The sequence below is a fragment of the Babylonia areolata genome, chromosome 19 (genome assembly GCF_041734735.1).
Source record: "Babylonia areolata isolate BAREFJ2019XMU chromosome 19, ASM4173473v1, whole genome shotgun sequence".
In the NCBI taxonomy this organism is placed as follows: Eukaryota; Metazoa; Mollusca; class Gastropoda; order Neogastropoda; family Buccinidae; genus Babylonia; species Babylonia areolata.
In genome coordinates, this window is record NC_134894.1 from 50,428,560 (window position 1) to 50,451,028 (window position 22,469).

General features: G+C 45.1%; 1 protein-coding gene across 1 annotated transcript in view; it reads left to right on the forward strand.

The window, feature by feature from the left end:
• Positions 1–22,469, forward strand: part of LOC143293824 (WD repeat-containing protein 91-like) — a 155,701-nt gene that overhangs the window by 5,347 nt on the left and 127,885 nt on the right. The window contains exons 2-3 of the mRNA XM_076605092.1: positions 5,905–6,169; positions 7,343–7,464. Of these exons, the coding sequence (XP_076461207.1) occupies positions 5,905–6,169; positions 7,343–7,464 (387 nt within the window). The remainder of the gene's footprint in view (positions 1–5,904; positions 6,170–7,342; positions 7,465–22,469) is intronic.

The following is a 22,469-nucleotide window of genomic DNA, read 5'->3' on the forward strand; positions in this document are numbered from 1 at the left end:
GAAGTGAAGCTTCTCATAGAAGAAAACAGTAAAGAAGAGGACATCATCATATACATACACAGATGGCTCAGTCACCAAAGACCAAATCGGTTGGGGATTCACTGCGAAACAAAATGGAAAAACAGTTAGGGAAGAGAATGCTGCCTACAAAGTCACAACCTCCAGCCTAACGATGGAAGTTGAAGCTGTGACACATGCCCTCCAGTGGCTATCGTCCATCCATACGCGTGGAAACCAACATGCCATGATTCTAACCGACTCAATGAACCTCATACAGAAAATTGAAAACGGAATGGGAAGCCCAGAGTTGCATAAGGCAATGCACAACTTTCAGATTAAAAAACTCACATGGTCATACTGCCCGGGACATGCAGGTGTTAAGGGAAATGAGCGAGCTGACAGACTTGCTGGTAACGCAACACCAACGAGCGGCCAACATCTAGGAAAATCGGAAATCCTCAGAAAAGTCAAAGAATATCAAAAAGAACAGGTACATGGCCATCACACCATCGATCGCCTCAAAGAAATAAAAGCAGAGAGAAGGAGCGGCCGTAAGTTTAACATGAAAGGTAGAGCATGATGCTTTGCAAATCAAACAAATATCGGCATCATTTCCAAACCAACATTGCGCAAATTTCTTCAAAGCAGAACAGAGTCTCTGTGGGCTTTTCCAAATACAATAGACTGAGCAACACACAAGATGCCATGTTCTTGGCATCAGAGATCTTTTCCCATCCCTCTTGCGGCCAATCAGTGGCAGCCTCTGTGCGTGTGTGTATGTGTGTGTTTGTGTGCATGGGTGGGTCTGTGTTTTTGAGTGCGTTTGTGCATGCGCGAGAGTGTAAGTGTACACAAGTGTCAGGAGAGTTCTGTGCACGTGTGTGTGTGTGTGTGTGTGTGTGTGTGTGAGGGGGAGGTGGGGGTGCGGGGGGAGGTGGGGTAGAGGATGAGGTATGTGAGTGTATGCATGCCTACACTGTGGGAGCAACAGGATATTGGAACGTATATATATATATATCTTTGTATATATGTGTGTGGGGTTGGGGGTGGGAGATATGGGTGTATGTGTGTGTGCTTGTACAAGTCAGTGTTCATCTGTGTGTGTGTGTGTGTGTGTGTGTGTGTGTGTGTGTGTGTGTGTGTCTGCTGTGGAAGCTGCGATACGTAGACTAGAAATGAGTGTGTGGAGGAGGGGGGTAGAGGAGGTGCAGGGTAATGTGTGTGTGTGTGTGTGTGTGTGTGTGTGTGTGTGTGTTGGAGCTCATGTACGTTTATATGTATTTGACTGTGCTTTCATATCTGTGAAACTGCATGTTTAGTGCATATCTGTTATGCATGTGTTGGTGTATGTGTGTCTTCATGTTTTACATTTATTTGCTTATTTATCCTCATTGTTGTCTTATTTATTTATTTATTATTATTATTATTTTATTATTATTATTATTACTACTACCTTTTTTATTATAATTATTATTTATTTATTTATTTATGTAAGCTTATATATTATTTATTCACCTTTTTTTTCTCAAGGCCTGTCTAAGCATGTTGGGTTACGCTGCTGGTCAGGCATCAGCTTGGCAGATGTGGTGTAGCGTATATGGATTTGTCCGAACGCAGTGACGCCTCCTTGAGCTACTGAAACTGAAACTATCCATACTGGGGTGCAACTTTGATACATGCTGGGTTGCTGGGAGGACTGGGGCGTACACCCTCATCTTCTCCCCCCTGGAACCAGCCCAGCACATCTTACAGAGTGGCACAGGCTGCCTCAATAGGTGGGATAGACTATTTGTCAGTCAGGCCTTCACTGGCTGATAGTGCCTCTCTGTCGGGAACTTGCGCCTCTGCCACCCCATACATAATAATGATAATGATAATAATAATGATAATAATAATGATTATGATGTGATGATGATGGTGATGAAAGATAAGTTTTTAGTGATGAGCGAAAAGCAGAGATAGAATCAGATGCATGTATATGATTAGGAAGGTTGTTCCAGATATGAGGAGCAGCAAAGAAGGAAGAACATTTGCCATAGGTTCTTGTATTGACACTAGGAAGTTTCTAAAGGTAACAATTAGAGGAAGAACAGGAGGGAGTGTTAACACTGGTATTGTGGTAAGGTCAGAAAGATATGTAGGTCCTGCAGAATGGAAGGCAGAGTAGCAGAGACATGCAACTTTGTATTTAATTCTCGCTTCAGTGGGGAGCCAATGTAGAGTGCAGAGGTGGGGAGAAATGTGGTCAGTGTGTGGGACTCAGAGAGTCAGACAGGCAGCATTGTTTTGAAGTTTTTGAATTTGCTGAAGAAGATTATGTGGACAGCCCATGAGAAGAGAATTACAGTAGTCGATTCGTGACAGCGCAAATGCAGAAATTGTAAGAGTTTTAGGAGTTTCAACAGAAAGATACTGACAGATTGAGTTGATGTGACAAAGTTCATGATGGACTTTGCGTGTCAGATTTACTACCAGAGCGTGCCTACTCAGGTTTTAGTCAAGATTGACACCAAGGTTCCTTGCTGATTTAGAAAACTGAAGTGTGGCATTGCCAACCACAATAGAGGCAGGAAAAGAAGTAGATCTGGACATTCTTGCAGAGGAAATAATCATACCTTCAGTTTTGTCATCATTTAACTTTCGTTTGTTGAATGTCATCCAGGATTTAAAATCGAGAATGCAACCCTGCATTGACAGAATCAGACTGTGTACTTGGTTAGGTTCTGCAGACTTTTTTTTTTTTTTAGCTGAGTATCATCATCAAAAGAGTGGTGAAGAACAGAATGACCAGAAATGATATCTGAAAGAGGAGCAGTCTACAGAACGAACAGAAGGGGGCCCAGGACAGAGCCTTGTGGCACACCATAGGAAATCAGGGATAGATCAGACTTATAGTTTTTAACAGAGACAATCTGGAAGGGGTTGGATAGGTATGAAGAAAACAGTTCAGAACTGTTGAACAAATCCCCCAAACATGTTCAAGTCTGGAAAGGAGTATACTGTGGTCTGTTGTGTCAAACGCAGCCGACAAATCAAGCAAAGCTAACACAGGCAGTTTACCTTCATCAACAGACAGTAACAGGTCATTAAGTTACCCCCCCTCCCCCCTCAGCCCTTGGTCCTACAGGGAGATGAATGCATGTTTGTGCCCTCCCTGCACGTATAGTTCCTTATTTCCTCCAGAGAAGCGCTAAGTGAGAAGATTTGGCTCCCACATTCTCATGTGTGGGTAGACCTGCGGTTGAAGTACTTTATGCCCAGATCAGATGGGAGGGAGGATAGGGGCATTTCTTCTGACCAGACATCAGATCGCTCCAGCTTGTTGGTCATCCTGTTGAGTAGACCACCAAATCCAGGTATGTCAGCGGGTATGTCAGTGTGGGATGGGACCCAGGCCAGGATGGAGTGGGAGGACTCTGAAGATGACGGTGCCGACACACATCCTCAGCAACACTGCCAGAGGCCCAAGACCACTCATGTAAGGCTGACAGACTGCACCCCTAATGATTTGGCCCTGATTCAGCACCACCAGTCATGCAGCCCCTACAAGTAGGGAGTCTCTCAGCATGCACAACAGTGGTGTGTCCAGGGACTCAACGACTGGATTATGTCAGTGCTAGAATCGGGCTATATGATGCCTTGGGCAGAGGACCACCCACCTCTAAGATCCAGTCCTCCTCATTATATGCCCAGTTTAAAGGAGCAGGAGAGCATCTTGGACCCAGGTCTGGGATTTTACAGCCTCCTGTTCATGATTCCAAAGGTCTGGAGGGTGACGACCAGTCCTGGACTTGCTCCCCCCGTGAACAAATTCCTCCCCAGAGTCAATTTCAAGATGGACACACAGGCACAGATTTGAGACACCGTTCAAAAGGGTGATTGGACTACCTCTTGTCGACCTGAAGGATTCATACTTCCAGATCCTCATTCACCTGGTGCCCCGTCAGTACCTGAGGTTCGTGTTCAGGAACTGAGTGTTCCAGTTCTCTGCCCTCCCATTTGTTCTGTCCCTTGCCCCTTTCCTGTTTACCAAGGTGGTGCAGGAATTGGTGTCCCTGGTCAGGTCTGCATCCATTTCCTCCTGTGTTTACCTGGCTGACTGGCTCATTCTGGTCTAGTTACAGGCCCTGTGCCAGAGGCACACGTCCAGACTTATGGACTGGTGTTCCCAACTGGGCTTTGTCATGAACCAGGAGAAATGCAATCTATCCCCAAGTCAGTCCTTTGACTTCATATGGATGAGATTCAACACGTGGTCCATGATAGTCTCTCCAACGCCAGAATGATTGGAACAGCTGGCAGATGTCCGCAGCTTGCGTCGTTCCTCTCAGGCAACAGTGCAGACACTATCATCACTCTTGGGCAGATGGAATCCATGGCACCCATCATCCCTGTTGGCAGAGTTCTCATGAGCCCCCTTCAGAGAGCACTGAGGCTACGATGGTCCCAGAGAACTCAACCGTGGGACACTCAGATTTATTAGGGAGAGTGGTTCCTTGAGGTGACATCAGAATGGCTTCTCTCCCCTCTTTTGGCACAGGGGTTTTACCATAGGCCCACTCACACTTTGGTTATTCATGGACAACACGGCAGTAGTATGTTATGTGAACAAGGTGGGTGAGGGGAGTGGACTCGGTGGACCTCTACCTGTGGACTGAGGCTCTCCTCCATTGGTGTGGCGACAAGGGCATTGAACTCTCAGCGAGACACATAGATGCAAAGCCAACATTTTGGCCGATGTTCTCAGCAGGTCCAAGAGTATCATCCACACAGAGTGGACCCTAGTCTTTGTTATAATATCACTTTCTTTGCAGGAAAGGGTTGCAGTGGTGTACTCCTCAGGATGATCCCTCTACCACCCTCTACCAGCCCTTCTAGTATGCAGCTTGTTAACGTTCTGGCTGACTGTTCCACCGGTCTCAACCTGTTAGATGGTATGGTGTGTTGGTACAGATCAGCTATCTGTACCACTATTCGGCAGCTAGGTGGCCCTTCATTCGAAGCTGATTTCCTTCTCAGAGAGGTATCAAGGGGAGCCTTCCACAGAGATGGTTCCATCACACGTTTCCTTCTGGAGTTTTTAGGACATCTTTGCCCAGTTAGGTGCCTCAAACACTAATGGGATAGGTCTTGTCACAGACACTCCTCTCAGAGGCGTCTTCTCCTCTGTATTAACGAAAATTACAAGCAAGAAAGATATTGCTGCCAGTACCGTTTCTCGCTTGGTTTCCCAGGTCATTCTTAGAACTTACTCTCAAGCGCACAGAGATCTCAGCTGTTTGAATCCCAGAGCGAATGAGGTGCAGGCCAATGAGTCTTCATTTGTAGATGTTAACAGTGTTTGATTGGTTAGGGTGGACAGGACATGGCCAGGTGTCTTTTCACTTTCAGCCGTGTGAAATTTGGCCAAGCAGCGCAAACCAACTGGCCTAGTTTGTATCAGTTTGACATGGTAAGTATATGTATCACCAAACAGGAAGTATAATTCATACTCCTCTCATTAGTTGATGATGATTCTTGTTGTGGTGTGTGCAAAGAAAATAATTGTCCTTCTTTTTGCTACTCTCAAATTTTCATCAGAAAAGACGCTTTCCTGTTGAAGCCCGATGGGCTAAAATTTGAGACTAGTAAAAAGGAGGACAATTATTTTCTTTGGGGTTTATTTACCATTGTTTGTTGTTACGGTACAGGTAGCTTCCAAACTACCACGTAGTTCGTATTATTATGGTACAGTATAGCTTTCAAATTATCAAATTTTTCATATTGTTTGGCATAATATACAACTTTTCATTAATTCTGATTCAGATCAATTGATTTGCCTTCTTGAAACACTGTCCTGAACTCAGCTCAATGATTTTAGATGAGCAGCTTAATGTAAAATTTTATATTTGTCTTTTTGTTTAGGCAGACAAAATGGTAGAACAACTGAGAGCCTATGTAGACAGCCATGACCTGCAGCATCTTCGTGAATATTGGGCCCACCTCAATCAGAGGTTCTTTTCCCGGCTAGAACAGCGTTATGCAGCCAGTGTCCGCAAGCTGGAGGTCAGCTTGCTGAAGCTGTATGTGGTCAGTGCTCACCAGAGTAGCCGTCCAGATCGGGTGCGTGACTTTTTTGAAAAGATTGGATCTGAACTGCAAAACCAGCTGGAGTTTCGGGATTGGTTTGGTAAGGAACAGGATGATCAGTTTAACGTATTTCATGAAAGACAGTTGTTACCAATGGTGAATGGTTTAATGGTGAATGGTACTTTGAAATGCAATGCAATAGCTTTGGAACATGCAATAATATTCATGTGTACATGTATGTGTAATGTGTGTTTCACTGTATGTGTGATATGGAGCCTTGTGTGTGTGTGTGTGTGTGTGTGTGTGTGTGTGTGTGTGTGTGTTGTGAATGTGCATAAGACAGAGAGAGAGAGAGAGTGGTATGGTATGTTTCGTGAACTGATTATTCATTGGTCTTCCTTGCAGAACACTCAGTTGGAGTCAGATTTCTGTAATGTCCCATGATTTTTTGTCCCATATTGTCAGATGGTTTCTTCGAATGTAAAACAATACCGTGTACACAAAGATGGATGAAAAGGAAAAATGCCCATACAAATGTGTAAACCCTTTTTGTGAATGTGAAGTATTACAATGGAGTGGATACTGGCAATTTTCTGAGGACATCTTTCCTTTGTGTTTTGCAAGGGCAGCACAAAGTTTCAGTGACATGGCCATATTGAGTTATTGTCTTTTTGTGCAGTGAGGCTAAAAGAGAAAACTCAAACATTGTCCAAGAAATGTGACCATCCTTGGTACTTCCATTTTACAGGAATATGTGTGTGTGTGTGTGTGTGTGTGTGTGTGTGTGTGTGTGTGTGTGTGAATAGGGGTTGTGATGATGGTGTGTGCACTTGTGTGTGTGTATGTGTGTGTGAACGGGGGTGGTGGTGTTAGTGTATGCCCATGTGTGTGTGTACGTTTGAGTTGAAATAAGTTAGAAATTTATTTATTTATTAATATTTCTTAAATTAAAATATAAAAATTTTTTTTAAACTTTATTTTATTTTATTTTATTTTATTTTTTTCTCAAGGCCTGACTAAGCGCGTTGGGTTACTCTGCTGGTCAGGCATCTGCTTGGCAGATGTGGTGTAGCGTATATGGATTTGACCGAACGCAGTGACGCCTCCTTGAGTCACTGATACTGATACTGATAGAAATTACAGGAATGAAGCAGAACATTTTCCAAAGTGCTTTCTGTATGTTGGTTGATATATATATCGAAACTGACTGTCTGTCTGTTTATTATAAGTCTGTTAATTTGTTATATAATTGTGTGTTTATAATGTTTCCCAGTTTTTCCGTTTGTGAGCAACCCTGCAGAGAATGGAAATTTTGCCCTGTACTTTACACGCCAGTGGCAGGAGACTGTGCAGCTGTCACTTCACAACTTCCTGCAAGTGGTTCTTCAAGCCATGCATATCCTTTGTCATACAATAGACCATGGACAATACTTATACAAGTTTATTGTCAAAACAGTTTATAGGTTTATAGTTTACAAACCCTGAAAGTACTTGAAAGTTTCTAGATTTTGAGGTGGCCTTTTCAAGTACTGAAAGTATTTAGAACTTAGATCATGTTCCTTTTAAACTTTTCAAAGTGTCTGAATACACTTGAAAATAAAGGCAGTGCTGGGCATGAATATTTTGTTTTAAGGAGAGCTAGAAATGGGTCATAAAAAGAAAAAAAAATTCCACCCAAGTGGACTACCAAGTAGCTTTGCTCTTGAAGTCAAGTTGTTACGAAGGAGGTCAATTATAAAAACAAAACATAGTCTGCTAACAATTAACATTTTTTCACAAGGGAGAAATATTCGGTATAAGATATTTAGATTGGTTTACACATGTTACAGATCCATATAAGATTCATTCGTTAATAATTCAGATTCAGTGTGTTACTGGACAGCAATGAATACTTGAAGTATCCTGTCATCATTTTGCTGACCGTGTTAAAGTGAAACAAATGTGTAATTTTGGACGATGGTTCCATCGGTTTGTTAATTAGGTGAAGAGATGCACACCAATATAACAGCCATAAAGTATATAACAATATAACAGTCATTAAAGGTAATTTAGAACGATTCTGCTGAGGTCACTCAAAATTTCTTCTTCTTCTTCTTCTTTGTCCATGGGCTGAAACTCCCACGTTAACTCATATGTACACGAGTGGGCTTTTATGTGTATGACCATTTTTACCATGCCATGTAAACAGCCATACTCTGTTTTCTGGGGTGCTCAAAATGGATAAAATGGGCCACAACAGCCTCCTGGAAGTTGAGAAGATGACACGCTCTTAGATCAAGCTTACCCTGACAACACACATTCTTGAATCATCCTACTTTTGAATTATTTGGGCACTGGGTTGCTTTGCACCATCAGTGTAAACAGTGGGATGGGATGTGACATGACCCAGCTTCGCACAGAACCAGGGGAGTACTGCAAATCAATTTTTTTTTACACAAAACTAAGTGTGTGATGCAGAGTGCTGACAAACAAATAGATCTTATCAAATTACATATCCCAGCCTTTCATAATTAAAATGCTATCTGATTTTATGGCTAGTTGAATATTTGCATTCCACAGGCTTACAATATTCACCTCTGGGAGTCAATATGGTACATCCCAAACGCTCCCGTACAGTCCTGACAGTTGCTTCCTCACACTTTTCCTGGTGCCCATGACTATTGACAGATACCAAGTAGATATCTTCTTCATTCACCGCTGGTCTCATTGCTTTGATACTAACAAAAAGAGTAAAACAGAGCCAAACATTTGGAGGATGATCTTGGTCAAACTGACCACCCTGGTGAGACTCAATTTACAGTCCATTGGTATGGTAGTCAATGCTCTCCTGACTCCCTGTTTATATATCACATGAAGCAATAGTTGCAATGAAGGAGGTTGGATATGAATAAATAGTGATTTCAGTCGTAACATATTGAAAAATGCTGTCTGGTGGAGGGAGCAAGAATATTGATGTTTATGGTCACACCAGAAAAACTACACATATAACACTATCAACACTGCTCATTCACTCTTATGAGAGTCCTGCACAAGAGCAATAAGTGGGCGTGTGTCTTGCTGCCAAATGACCGGAAAGAAATTCTTGCATACTGATAAATATTCTACCCAGCCTTCTGCCAGCTAGCTTTTCTATTTGCGAGCTGGCTGCGTGCATGTGTGTGGTATACTTTTTTGCTGCCAGGAACTGTGACTTGTTCATATCTCTTTTAATATTCTTAAGGTTCAGAGGATCCATACTGTCCTTACAGCCCTCAGATTTGTTTCCTTACACATTTCTGGTGCCACTGAGGGACTGTGGACAGACATTATTAACCAAATTGATATATACACCACAAACCAATTGTTTCTGTGCTTTTATACTAACAGAAAGAGTAGTACATAGACACATTGCAGGGAGATCTTCCATGTTAGAGACCCAACCTTCCGTGAGTCAGTTTATAGTCCAAGGTTGAGGTAGTCTAAACTGTAATGCTTGTGACATGCCTTGATCATATATTGTCAACATTTGACTTACTGGACATAGGAGGTGATTAAAGTGAAGAACTGAGAACGTTTCTTAGTCTGCAAAAAATTGAGTGAAAGTGAAAATTCTGGGTGATGAAAATTAATTGAACTTCACTGGTAGATATGGAATGTAGTGGAGTGGTGGCCTGGAGGTAACACGTCCACCTAGGAAGCGAGAGAATCTGAGCGCGCTGGTTCGAATCACAGCTCAGCTGCTGATATTTTCTCCCCCTCCACTAGACCTTGAGTGGTGGTCTGGATGCTAGTCATTCGGATGAGATGATAAACTGAGGTCCCGTGTGCAGCATACACTTAGCGCACATAAAAGAACCCACAGCAACAAAAGGGTTGTTACTGGCAAAATTCTGTAGAAAAATCCATTTCAATAGGAAAAACAAATTAAAAAAAAACTGCACACAGGAAAAAAAAAAAAAGGGTGGCACTGTAGTGTAGTGACGCGCTCTCCTTGGGAAGAGCAGCCCGAATTTCACACAGAGAAATCTGTTGTGATAAAAAGAAATACAAATACAAAATAGAAATATAAGTGCACTGTCATACACATATATCTAAGATAAACTTGTCAAAAACAAGTTATGCTCACCTGCTATTGAAAAACCACTGTTGTGCACATGCATACATGCATCTGTTTTGCATGCACACATTGACAATGACAACAATTTCAGCAATAACAGAATAATTATATAATCCTCTTTGCTCTGGCTGGAACATAAGGTACCAGAAAATCTTCTCTAGTCATTGTAGTCCTGAGCAAGCCAGCTGATTGACTCACATGTGTAAGCAAAGTGAGTCTATGTAAAACTGGTGTTCGGTTGTCTCTCTCTCTCTCTCTCTCTCTCTGTGTGTGTGTGTGTGTGTGTGTGGTAAACTTTAACAAATTCATTTTCTCTGGTGATACTTCGTCTGCCAATGCCAAATTTAGATTAAACATAGTGGGGGAAAAATCTTCAGTCATACCAATAATAGGTTGAAAGTCTTTCGGATTGAGCCACATTTCCAGATCATGAACAATTTATTTTGTCAAGACTCCTGATCCAGAAAACCACAATTAGGCTATTCCCACTTGCCAGAGTGTATGTTTGGGTTTGAAGATGGCTTGACTCTGGTTTTCTTGTTAGCTATTGAAAGAAAAGAAATAGAAATTCTGGAAAGAACACATGGTGGTGTGTCCATCGAGATCGATGATGACCATCGTTGTCATCCAGCTGGGGGATGGGGGGAGGGTGGTGGTGGGGTGGGGGGGAGGATGCTCATGAATCTATCTGTGAATACGCAGATGGCTGAATAGTCCAATCTGCACACGAAATGTTCGCTGACAGTTGGGGCAGACAAAGACAGGCATACCATTGTCAGGGAGCTTGTTTGCCCGTGACTTTCTGGCCTGCCTCTTCTGAACAGCTGCAGCAGTCCTGTTGGCCTCGCACAACTTGGCGCCTTTGTGCACAGCAGCGCGCCATTTGTCACGGTCCACTGCAGATTCAGAGAGACTTTCAGAGAGACTTTCAGAGTATCTCTGAAGCGCTTCTTCTGACCTCTGTGTGATCTCTTCCCTTGTTGCAGCTTGCCATAGAAGAGCCCTTTGGGCAGCCGATGGTCTGGCATGCGCGCCATGTGTCCAGCCCAGCGAAGCTGGGACTGCATCAGGATGGTGAAGATGCTGGGAAGGGTGGCTTTTGCGAGCACCTCTGTGTCTGGGGTCCTGTCTTGCCACTTGATGTTCAGTAGCTTCCTGAGGCATGTTGTGTGGAAGTGGTTCAGCTTCTTGGCATGTCGTTGGTACACTGTCCAAGTTTCGCAGGCGTACAGTAGTGTGGGGAGAACTACTGCTCTGTAGACCTTTAGCTTGGTCTCAAGACTAATGCCTCTTCTGTTCCAGACATTTGCATTGAGTCTACCAAAAGTTGCGCTTGCTCTTGCAATCCTGACGTTCACTTCATCGTCGATTGTCACATTTCGTGACAGTGTGCTGCCAAGGTATGTGAACCACTCCACCGCACTGAGTCTCTGACCGTTGACTGTGATGTTGGGCTCAACGTAGGGTTTCCCTGGGGCTGGCTGATGGAGAACTTCAGTTTTCCTCGTGCTGATGGTAAGGCCGAAGTTCCTGCTGGCAGTGGCAAACTTGTCGACGCTGAGTTGCATGTCAGCTTCAGATCCAGCGTTGAGGGCACAATCATCAGCAAACAAAAAGTCTCTGATGATGTCTGTCATGACCTTCGTTTTTGCTTGAAGCCTTCTGAGGTTAAACAGCTTGCCATCTGTTCGATACTTTAGGCCGATTCCAACATCGCCATCTCTGAAGGCATCAGTAAGCATTGCAGAGAACATGAGGCTGAACAGTGTTGGAGCCAGGACGCAGCCTTGCTTGACACCATTTGTGACAGCAAAAGGAACAGATGTTTCGCCATTGTCCTGGACTCGAGCCTGCATGCCTTCATGGAATTGGCTGACCAAGGAAATAAACTTCCGAGGGCATCCGTACTTGGCCATGATCTTCCACAGTCCCTCTCTACTCACGGTGTCGAAGGCCTTAGTGAGGTCGACATAGGTGGAGAACAGATCAGCATTTTGCTCCTGACATTTCTCTTGCAGCTGCCTTGCAGCAAACACCATGTCGGTGGTTCCGCGCTCTTTCCGGAATCCACATTGGCTCTCAGGCAAATGACCTTGGTCAAGGTGTGCTGTGAGGCGGTTTAGTAGGATCCTGGCAAGTATCTTGCCTGCGATGGAGAGCAAGGAAATGCCCCGATGGTTATCACAGGCTTGCCGGTTCCCCTTTCGCTTGTACAAGTGAATGATAGATGCATCTTTGAAATCCTGGGGGATCGTCTCTTCTTTCCACATGAGTGAGTACAGCTGATGGAGCTTCTCAGTCAGCACAGTGCCTCCATCCTTGTAGACCTCTGCTGGTATGGAGTCTGAGCCAGGTGCTTTGCCACTGGATAGCAGACGGATTGCTTTCTGGGTCTCAAGAGGTGTTGGCGGATCATCCAGTGCTTCGTTGATGGGGACTTGTGGGAGACGGTCTATGGCTTCATCATTTATGAAGGAAGGGCGATTTAAGACACTGTTGAAGTGCTCAGCCCAGCGTTCAAGAATCTTCTCCTTCTCGGTGATCAAGGTATTCCCATCTGCACTGAGGAGGGGGGATGATCCTGAGGATGTGGGGCCGTAGACTTCTTTTAAGGCATCATAGAACCTCTTCATATCGTGCCTGTCAGCATATCCCTGGATCTCATCAGCTTTGTCACTCAGCCACTTATCCTGCATCTGGCGTAACTTTTGCTGAACAGTCCTGCGGATGGCATCGTACGCATCCTTTTTTGATGTGGACTTTGGGTTGCTCAGGTAGGCTTGATGCAGACGGCGTTTCTCATCCAGAAGCTGCTTGATTTCATCACAGTTTTCATCAAACCAGTCTTTGTGCTTTCTGGTCATGGGTCCCAGGGTCTCTGAAGCTGTACTATAGATCAGCTCACGCAGGGTCCTCCAGTCAGACTCCACATTCTGGTTGTCCAGAGAGGCGGATTCCAGACGATCTTCCAGCAGCTCCACAAAGGACTGTTTGATGGTGATGTTTTTCAGCTTAGCGATGTTAAGCCGTTTTGGAGCCTTCTGGCCTTGGGGGCATCTCTTGGGCTAGAACACATACAGTGAGACTAACTACACCATCAACATATTTATTGCATATGAATATTTTGAAGTGGATACTGAATTAACTAGAATGAATATAAAAGAAAACAAGAGGCTTCGCGCTTTATCCAGTAAAGGAATCATGAGAAGAAAAAAAAGTGATTAAAAAAATTGTTAAAAAGTGTTTTGTATTAGATATGATGTATAAAATAAACTTGGGAGAAAAAAAGAAGAAAAAAAAGGTATGCAAGCGGGATCGACCCATGCATGTTCAGTTCTGAAGCAAGCTAATCCCTACTGCTGCAGCGCATCTGACGTCAATTGCCAAAATTTAATATTTAAAGCGATGCTGTTGTTTTCTTCTTCGTGCGATAAATAAACATCATTGTATTGGATGTAATAACACTGTTTAAAGCATGTTTTTTGTGTGTTTTAGTATATGTCGATTATTCTTTTATTTCGGCAGTAAAGGAGACATTGCCTTCACTTCCAGTATGTCGCAGCCCATTGCAATACATGGTAGATCTCTAGATCTGCATGAACCAGTCTACAATGGGCTGAGAGAACAATTGATTCAATTTTTCGTTTATGTTCCAGTTAATTCAGTGCTGTAGTTAGTATTGTTGTATGTGTTCTGTACAATACAGAATTTGTATTTCTTTCCTTTTAATTGTGAAGAAGAAAAACCAGGTCATGTTCTCTTCTTATCAAACACTTCTGGCAACTCAGTGGGATGTGGTTTTTAGAATTTTTGGATTTCGGAACGGATCTCAACGAAATAAACCATTGAAGATCTGGAAATACAGCATAATTTGGGAGGTTTACAACATATTATTGGTATGACTGAAGATTTTTTTTCATACTATGTTTAAACCAAATTTGGTACAAAGTATTTCCAGAGAAAATGGCAATGTTAAAGTTTACCATGGACACACACACACACACACACACACACACACACACACACACACACACTCAGCCAAATGACCACTGGGTTAAAACATAGACTCATGTTGTTTACACAAATGAGTCAAAAATGAATCAATGGCACCAAACTCTTTGTTTCAGTAAGCCTGGTGTACACTGGTTTGCGCAGATCTGGAGAAAACAGCTACATGTTGCGGTGTGCCTGAGTTGATGGCAGTGTCTCCTTTACCATGGATTTAAAAGAATTTCTTGAACAATTGAGATACATAAAATAACATGATTTAAATGTTATTGTCACCTTGAATACAGTAATCAGTTTACTGTGCTAAAAAGCACGAGTTTGAAATATTAAATCACCCCTGAAAACAGAGTATGGCTTCCAACATGGCGGGGTAAAATGGTCATACATGTAAAAGCCCACTCATGTACATACAAGTGAACGTGGGAGTTGCAGCCCACAAATGAAGAAGAAGAAGAAGAAAATATTACTTTTGGTTGTTCATTGGCGGATGTATTTAAGCGCTCTGAGTACGTCTGTTTGCATCCATCCTGAATGTGCATAGTTCGATACCACTAATGTGTCTTTTTTTCCCCCAGCTTAATAATGTTTCATACAGAACACATTGTTTTTAATGATTTTTTTTTATCTTTTTTTTTTATCTCATGATTCCTTTACTGGATAAAATGCATATCACAAGTGAGTTTTGGAGGCCTTGCTTTTCTTTTTTTGTTTTTGGTCTTGCCTGCTGTTTTCATTTTCTCTTCTACAGTTCCTGTCCATGTGCCTAATGGTCTGCCTCTTTCTTTTCCCAGTTGGTGCCCATCTGAGGGCAGCATACAGATGTCTGATTTTATTCATCCCCAGGATGTGGTGCAGGCACCTCCAGCATCTCTGTTTCACCTCATCCACAAGGTTTATGCCTGTGTGTTTGCTCACTTCTTTATTAGTGACATGTTCCCAGTGAATTCTGAAGATTTGACGGAGACACCATCCTTTAAAGCTCCTAAGTCGTTTTTCAGTTTTTTTGTTTGTTCTCCAAGTTTCCTGGAGCATAGGAGGACTGAGTGGACATTTGATTTGTAGATTTTCAGCTTGGTGTTGGTCTGCAAAACATAATTTCTAGATGTTCTGCAGTTTATTGAAAGCAAGTGCTTTGAGACAGATTCTGATGAAGACCTCTTTTTCGATGTTCCTGTCAGTTGAGATGTTGCTACCAAGATTCTTTGAGGTATGAACGTCCATAATAACAAAACAGTTGTATTTACCTCTTATAGCAAGAAAATTTAAGTATAAAACAAAGTTTACCCAAAATCCATGACAGTGATCAGAGGCTAACAAAAAGTGTGTGTGTGTGTGTGTGTGTGAGAGAGAGAGAGAGAGAGAGAGAGCTTCATTTTAGCATCTATTCACAAGAAATGTTACTAGACGGAAAAAAAAAGAGAGGTAGTGGATGAAAAACAGGGAGTGCTTGTGAATATCAATTTAAGAAAGTGTTAATGTATGTATTAGATGAAATCAAAAAAAGTCTTTTATATGAAATAAACATTTTAAAGAGATGGTGGAGTGTAAAGAATGAGGTGTTATAGGAGGTGTTAAAGGGGGAAAATAAGTGTATGCATATATATATATATATATATATATATATATATATATATATATATCAGGTCAGGTCAGGTCATTAGATCTGCTACTGGTAGCCTGAAATCCAGTACAACCTGTTCAGGGTCGGATTGCCAGCGACTAAACCGGCACTCGCACCGCTCCCTTCCGGGACTGGTGAGGCGGGTGGCTAGACACCCTTATGGAATTAAAAACGAGATCCATGGAAGGGCGTTGGCTCAGGAGAGCCACCGACGGCCATCTAGCTCCACCATGCTGTGTGCATGCCACACGCAGTTGGCCCCCGGGGTGTGTCTACCCATGCATGCAAAGTCTGGATCCGGCAGAATCTGCGGAAGAAACCAGTCGGTTCAACGGAGAGGAAGGCGGTTACAGCAACGCACTGTGGAGTGCAGAGAGCAAGATGAGACACCGAAAGGACATCTTGGTCATCCACTGCATCTGTGCTCATCCTCCAGTCGTCTCGACTTAGTCTTGCCACTGGAAATTGGTGGACCCAGACGAGAGAGTGAGGTCGACGTTGCGCAACTTCTCTTCACTTTAAACAAACTCATCGCGCAAGTCATCAGTCATCCATAATGACCTTTCATCCTTCATCATTTCATCACCCCCAAGTCCTGTGGCGACAGGCGAGCGACGAAACGACAGGTGTGGGTACACTGGCAGTCGCAGCTGCAGACCTGCACGCAGGCGTCTCAGGCCATAGAGTCATTCTTCATCAACAGGAGCAGCGATGGAGCTCGGCAGCCGTCTGAGCGTCTGAGCAGCCCACTTTAGGAATGCACTGCTCACCTCCCTGGCATGAGGAAGGGGCTAGAAAAGGTGCCCTAAAAATTGCCTGCTCCATATCACCCTGGCCAGCATACCGCGGCTGGCGGGGACCCTACATCAGCGGTCGAAACAAAGAGAAAGAAAAGAAAAAAACAAGGATCGTTCCTCTCACCATTGGTGCTTGGAACATAAGGACTCTCATGGACAGAGATAACGCGGACAGACCCCAAAGGAGAACGGCACTAGTTGCATCCGAACTCGCCAGATACAACATCGACATCGCAGCCTTGAGTGAGACTCGGCTTACAGGTGAAGGCGAGCTCTATGAACGGGGATCTGGTTACACCTTCTTCTGGAGTGGGTGAGGAGGTGAAGAACGACGTGAGGCTGGCGTTGGTTTTGCAGTAAAAACAGCACTTGTCAGCAAGCTAGCAGCAATCCCAAAGGGAGTCAACGATAGGCTTATGACCATGAAACTCCCACTGGCATCTGGCCAGAAGCACCTCACCATTGTCAGTGCCTACGCCCCAACCATGACCAACACGGATGAAGTGAAGATGAAGTTCTATGAGGACCTTCACTCTGTGATTGCTGCTATCCCGAAAGCAGACAAGCTCATCATTCTTGGGGACTTCAATGCTAGAGTTGGCTCTGACTACATCTCCTGGGAGGGAGTGATTGGAAAGCACGGTGTGGGCCACAGCAACCCAAATGGATTGCTTTTGCTTCAGACCTGTGCAGAGCATGAACTGCTGATAACCAACACAGTTTTCTGCCTCCCTACCCGTAAGAGGATGTCATGGATGCTCAAAGCATTGGTATCTCATCGATTACGTCATCCTCAGGAAAAGGGATAGGCAAGATGTATGTGTGACAAAGACCATGTGCGGCGCTGAGTGTTGGACAGACCATTGCCTTGTAGTCTCGAAGCTGAATATTCGAATCCAGCCCAAGAGACGCCCCCAAGGCCAGAAGGCTCCAAAACGGCTCAACATCGCTAAGCTGAAAAACATCACCATCAAACAGACCTTTGTGGAGCTGCTGGAAGATTGTCTGGAATCCGCCTCTCTGGACAACCAGAATGTGGAGTTTGACTGGCGGATCCTGCGCGAGCTGATCTATAGTACAGCTTCAGAGACCCTGGGACCCATGACCAGAAAGCACAAAGACTGGTTTGATGAAAACTGTGATGAAATCAAGCAGCTTCTGGATGAGAAACGCTGTCTGCATCAAGCCTGCCTGAGCAACCCAAAGTCCACATCAAAAAAGGATGCGTACAATGCCATCCGCAGGACTGTTCAGCAAAAGTTACATCAGATGCAGGATAAATGGCTGAGTGACAAAGCTGATGAGATCCAGGGATATGCTGACAGGCACGATATGAAGAGGTTCTACCAGATGCAGGATAAATGGCTGAGTGACAAAGCTGATGAGATCCAGGGATATGCTGACAGGCACGATATGAAGAGGTTCTATGATGCCTTAAAAGAAGTCTGCGGCCCCACATCCTCAGGATCATCCCCCCTCCTCAGTGCAGATGGGAATACCTTGATCACCGAGAAGGAGAAAATTCTTGAACGCTGGGCTGAGCACTTCAACAGTGTCTTAAATCGCCCTTCCTCCATAAATGATGAAGCCATAGACCGTCTCCCACAAGTCCCCATCAACGAAGCACTGGACGATCCGCCAACACTTCTTGAGACCCAGAAAGCAATCCGTCTGCTATCCAGTGGCAAAGCACCTGGCTCAGACTCCATACCAGCAGAGGTCTACAAGGATGGAGGCACTGTGCTGACTGAGAAGCTCCATCAGCTGTACTCACTCATGTGGAAAGAAGAGACGATCCCCCAGGATTTCAAAGATGCATCTATCATTCATTTGTACAAGTGAAAGGGGAACCGGCAAGCCTGTGATAACCATCGGGGCTTTTCCTTGCTCTCCATCGCAGGCAAGATACTTGCCAGGATCCTACTAAACCGCCTCACAGCACACCTTGACCAAGGTCATTTGCCTGAGAGCCAATGTGGATTCCGGAAAGAGCGCGGAACCACCGACATGGTGTTTGCTGCAAGGCAGTTACAAGAAAAATGTCAGGAGCAAAATGCTGATCTGTTCTCCACCTATGTCGACCTCACTAAGGCCTTCGACACCGTGAGTAGAGAGGGACTGTGGAAGATCATGGCCAAGTACGGATGCCCTCGGAAATTTATTTCCTTGGTCAGCCAGTTCCATGAAGGCATGCAGGCTCGAGTCCAGGACAATGGCGAAACATCTGTTCCTTTTCCTGTCACAAATGGTGTCAAGCAAGGCTGTGTCCTGGCTCCAACACTGTTCAGCCTCATGTTCTCTGCAATGCTTACTGATGCCTTCAGAGATGGCGATGTTGGAATCGGCCTAAAGTACCGAACAGATGGCAAGCTGTTAACCTCAGAAGGCTTCAAGCAAAAACAAAGGTCATGACAGACATCATCAGAGACTTTTTGTTTGCTGATGATTGTGCCCTCAACGCTGGATCTGAAGCTGACATGCAACTCAGCGTCGACAAATTTGCCACTGCCAGCAGGAACTTCAGCCTTACCATCAGCATGAGGAAAACTGAAGTTCTCCATCAGCCAGCCCCAGGGAAACCCCACGTTGAGCCCAACATCACAGTCAGCGGTCAGAGACTCAGTGCGGTGGAGCGGTTCACATACCTTGGCAGCACACTGTCACGAAATGCGACCATTGACGATGAAGTGAACGTCAGGATTGCAAGAGCAAGCGCAACTTTTGATAGACTCTATGCAAATGTCTGGAACAGAAGAGGCATTGGTCTTGAGACCAAGCTAAAGGTCTACAGAGCAGTAGTTCTCCCCACACTACTGTACGCCTGCGAAACTTGGACAGTGTACCAATGACATGCCAAGAAGCTGAACCACTTCCACACAACATGCCTCAGGAAGCTACTGAACATCAAGTGGCAAGACAGGACCCCAGACACGGAGGTGCTTGCAAAAGCCACCCTTCCCAGCATCTTCACCATCCTGATGCAGTCCCAGCTTCGCTGGGCTGGACACGTGGCGCGCATGCCATACCATCGGCTGCCCAAAAGGCTCTTCTATGGTGAGCTGCAACAAGGGAAGAGATCACACGGAGGTCAGAAGAAGCGCTTCAGAGATACTCTGAAAGTCTCTCTGAAAGCGTTTGATATCAACCCTGACTCCTGGGAGGAATCTGCAGTGGACCGTGACAAATGGCGCGCTGCTGTGCACAAAGGCGCCAAGTGCGAGGCCAACAGGACTGCTGCAGCTGTTCAGAAGAGGCAGGCCAGAAAGTCACGGGCAAACAAGCTCCCTGACAATGATATGCCTGTCTTTGTCTGCCCCAACTGTCAGCAGCGAACATTTCGTGCGCAGATTGGACTATTCAGCCATCTGCGCACTCACAGATAGATTCATGAGCATCCCCTTCCCCACCACAACCCTTCCCCCATCCCCCAGCTGGATGACAACGATGGTCATCATCGATCTCGATGGACACACTACTACTACTATATATATATATATATGCATATGACATCAGTTGATATATCAACAAGTATTAACTTACAACAGTGTAAATATAAATAACAACATTAATTAAAATACATCAAAGGAAGACACCAACTGGACTTGAGTTTAAAATTCCTGAAAACATTCTAAGCAAAGGATAATCATTCAAAATCTTTTCAGTGGCCAATGGAACATTGATAGGAAAGTGATCATCTGCGGCTTTTGGAATTAACTTTATTACGCTTTGACAGTTAATGAGAAGATGGTTTTAATTACACATACTTAACCGTGACCCACTAGTGCAGACTCCGGCAGGGGTCTGACATTCCTGTCCTGTGCAAACTACTATCCGCCTATGCGGAGAAAACAAAAGTAGCTACGGCTGATAACCTCTCGAAAGTAGGTAACCTCCCCTTTGCCCCCCTGACTAGCGCCCTCTTTTTCCGGCAGCCATCATGACTCCTGTTCCTGTGCTCTTCATATGGCTAAGTTTTTTTTCCGTATTTTCTGTCTGTCTGTCAGTTCTCTGGCATTCTTGTTTTTTGTCAAATTATGTCTCCAACCAGGTCACATAATTATATAGCTCGATTGGGCGATCACGCTAAAATTAAGGCACGATCGCAATTGATTTGCTGACACTCTGGGCTCTCTACTCCTGGCCCTCTCAACAACGCCAACCCGCCGCCTCCTCCACTTCCTCCGCTCCCTCCGGTCGACTCCAGACCTCCACCACCTCCTACACCTTCTCTGGTGACTTCTAGAGGTTTGTTGCCCCATACTCAGGTCAGTGCTGCCTTTAATGCCATTTTTATCGATCCGTGAACGCACTCGACGCGATCCGCGTTTTCTTGGCCCTGCCAATCGGCAGTGCATGAGTCGACCTCCTCTATCTCTTTACCCATACCCACAGTTGCACCAATGGAATGTGCCACAATCCCTTTGGGGAAGCAACATCATATGCTTGCTTTGGATCCGCACGCTAGACTGGGCCCTATGTGCGATGCGTCCGTGGTGGCGGCTGTGACATTGGATCACGTGACCCCCCACGCAGCATGCCTCGACCGTCTCGGATCCAATGGCGACCGAGGCGTGTAGGGATGCCCTAGGAAGGTGGACCACTAGGGGACACGCTTGCCCATACGCGTGCACCCTCCCCCTTGTCCGGAGCGCCCGATCCAAGGGAGGCAACCCCTGCTTCGGCACCCTTGCCGGTGACTGCCGCAGTTATTTCCCTTGCACTGGCACTGCTCCTCGCTACAGTGTGGGTGCATGCACGGTCCCGCCAAGCTATGCAGTGATGACCCTATCTGCCACACCGCCAATTGCTGCTGTTTCCCATCCACTAATGGCGTCTCAGCAAGCTGCTCAACCAAACAATCAACAACTCATTGCTAACTTGCTGCAGCAATTATGCACCACTCTGCTTCCCAGTGCCACATCTTGCGCCTGCACCGCCCCTCGCCCACAGAGCAGGTACATGCACAGCCCATTGAACTTCGGCACTGCTAGTTTCATCTGCCCTATCGCCTAACTCTGCTGTTACCCAGACTAATATCGGCACTTGCACATCGGAGTGCTTCTTGATAACGCGATCCTGCCACTCGGCAGTGCTCAGGCCGATCTTGTCTGTCCCTTTATTCGTCAACGCACAACAGCTGAATGTCGGTCCTCTCGCAGGAGCTATTCGCGAGGTTGGACCGCCACTCAGCTACAGAGGGATGCATATCTCACGGCAAGCCGACGGACTTGACACCCCCTCATCCACGATGCCCATAACACTGGATTATGGCGCCGTCATGCCACATGCCCCGACTGTCTCGCGTCCGATGACGACCGATTCGGGTAGGGATGCCTACGGCACGAAGGGACATTATAATTATTCCCCTTGCGGCCGTATTCACCTGTGTCAGTTACAGTGGCAGCGAACCACGGACTCCCACACGCAGCATGACACTCCTCCCTCTACAGTGAGGAAACGTCACACCAGGGGATATGTGCTCAAAAAACACCATCCTTTTCGCAGATTATCGGTGCCAAGGGAGGCAACTCCGCATTTGTAACCTAGGCGGTTGATGCTGTAGTTACTTCCGCCGACACAGCACGTCACTTCTGCCCCTCGTGCTGTCCACCAACAATGTTTTTTCGGTTTCTCATGGGTCCTGATGCCCATTCATGGACTTTACACAACTTTGCACAGCAACTGCACCTTTCTTACTGTTTCTCAGGCTATTGGCCACTGAAGTTTTGGGTTCTTCATCCCCCCACACTTGCACACAGTCCTCTGCAGGCAACCAAGCCTGTTACCTTTCTCTTCTTGTTATACACAATAACAGGAAATAAATCACAATATTTCCCTTTCTATTCTTTTTGATTTATTATCAAAATCAACAACAACG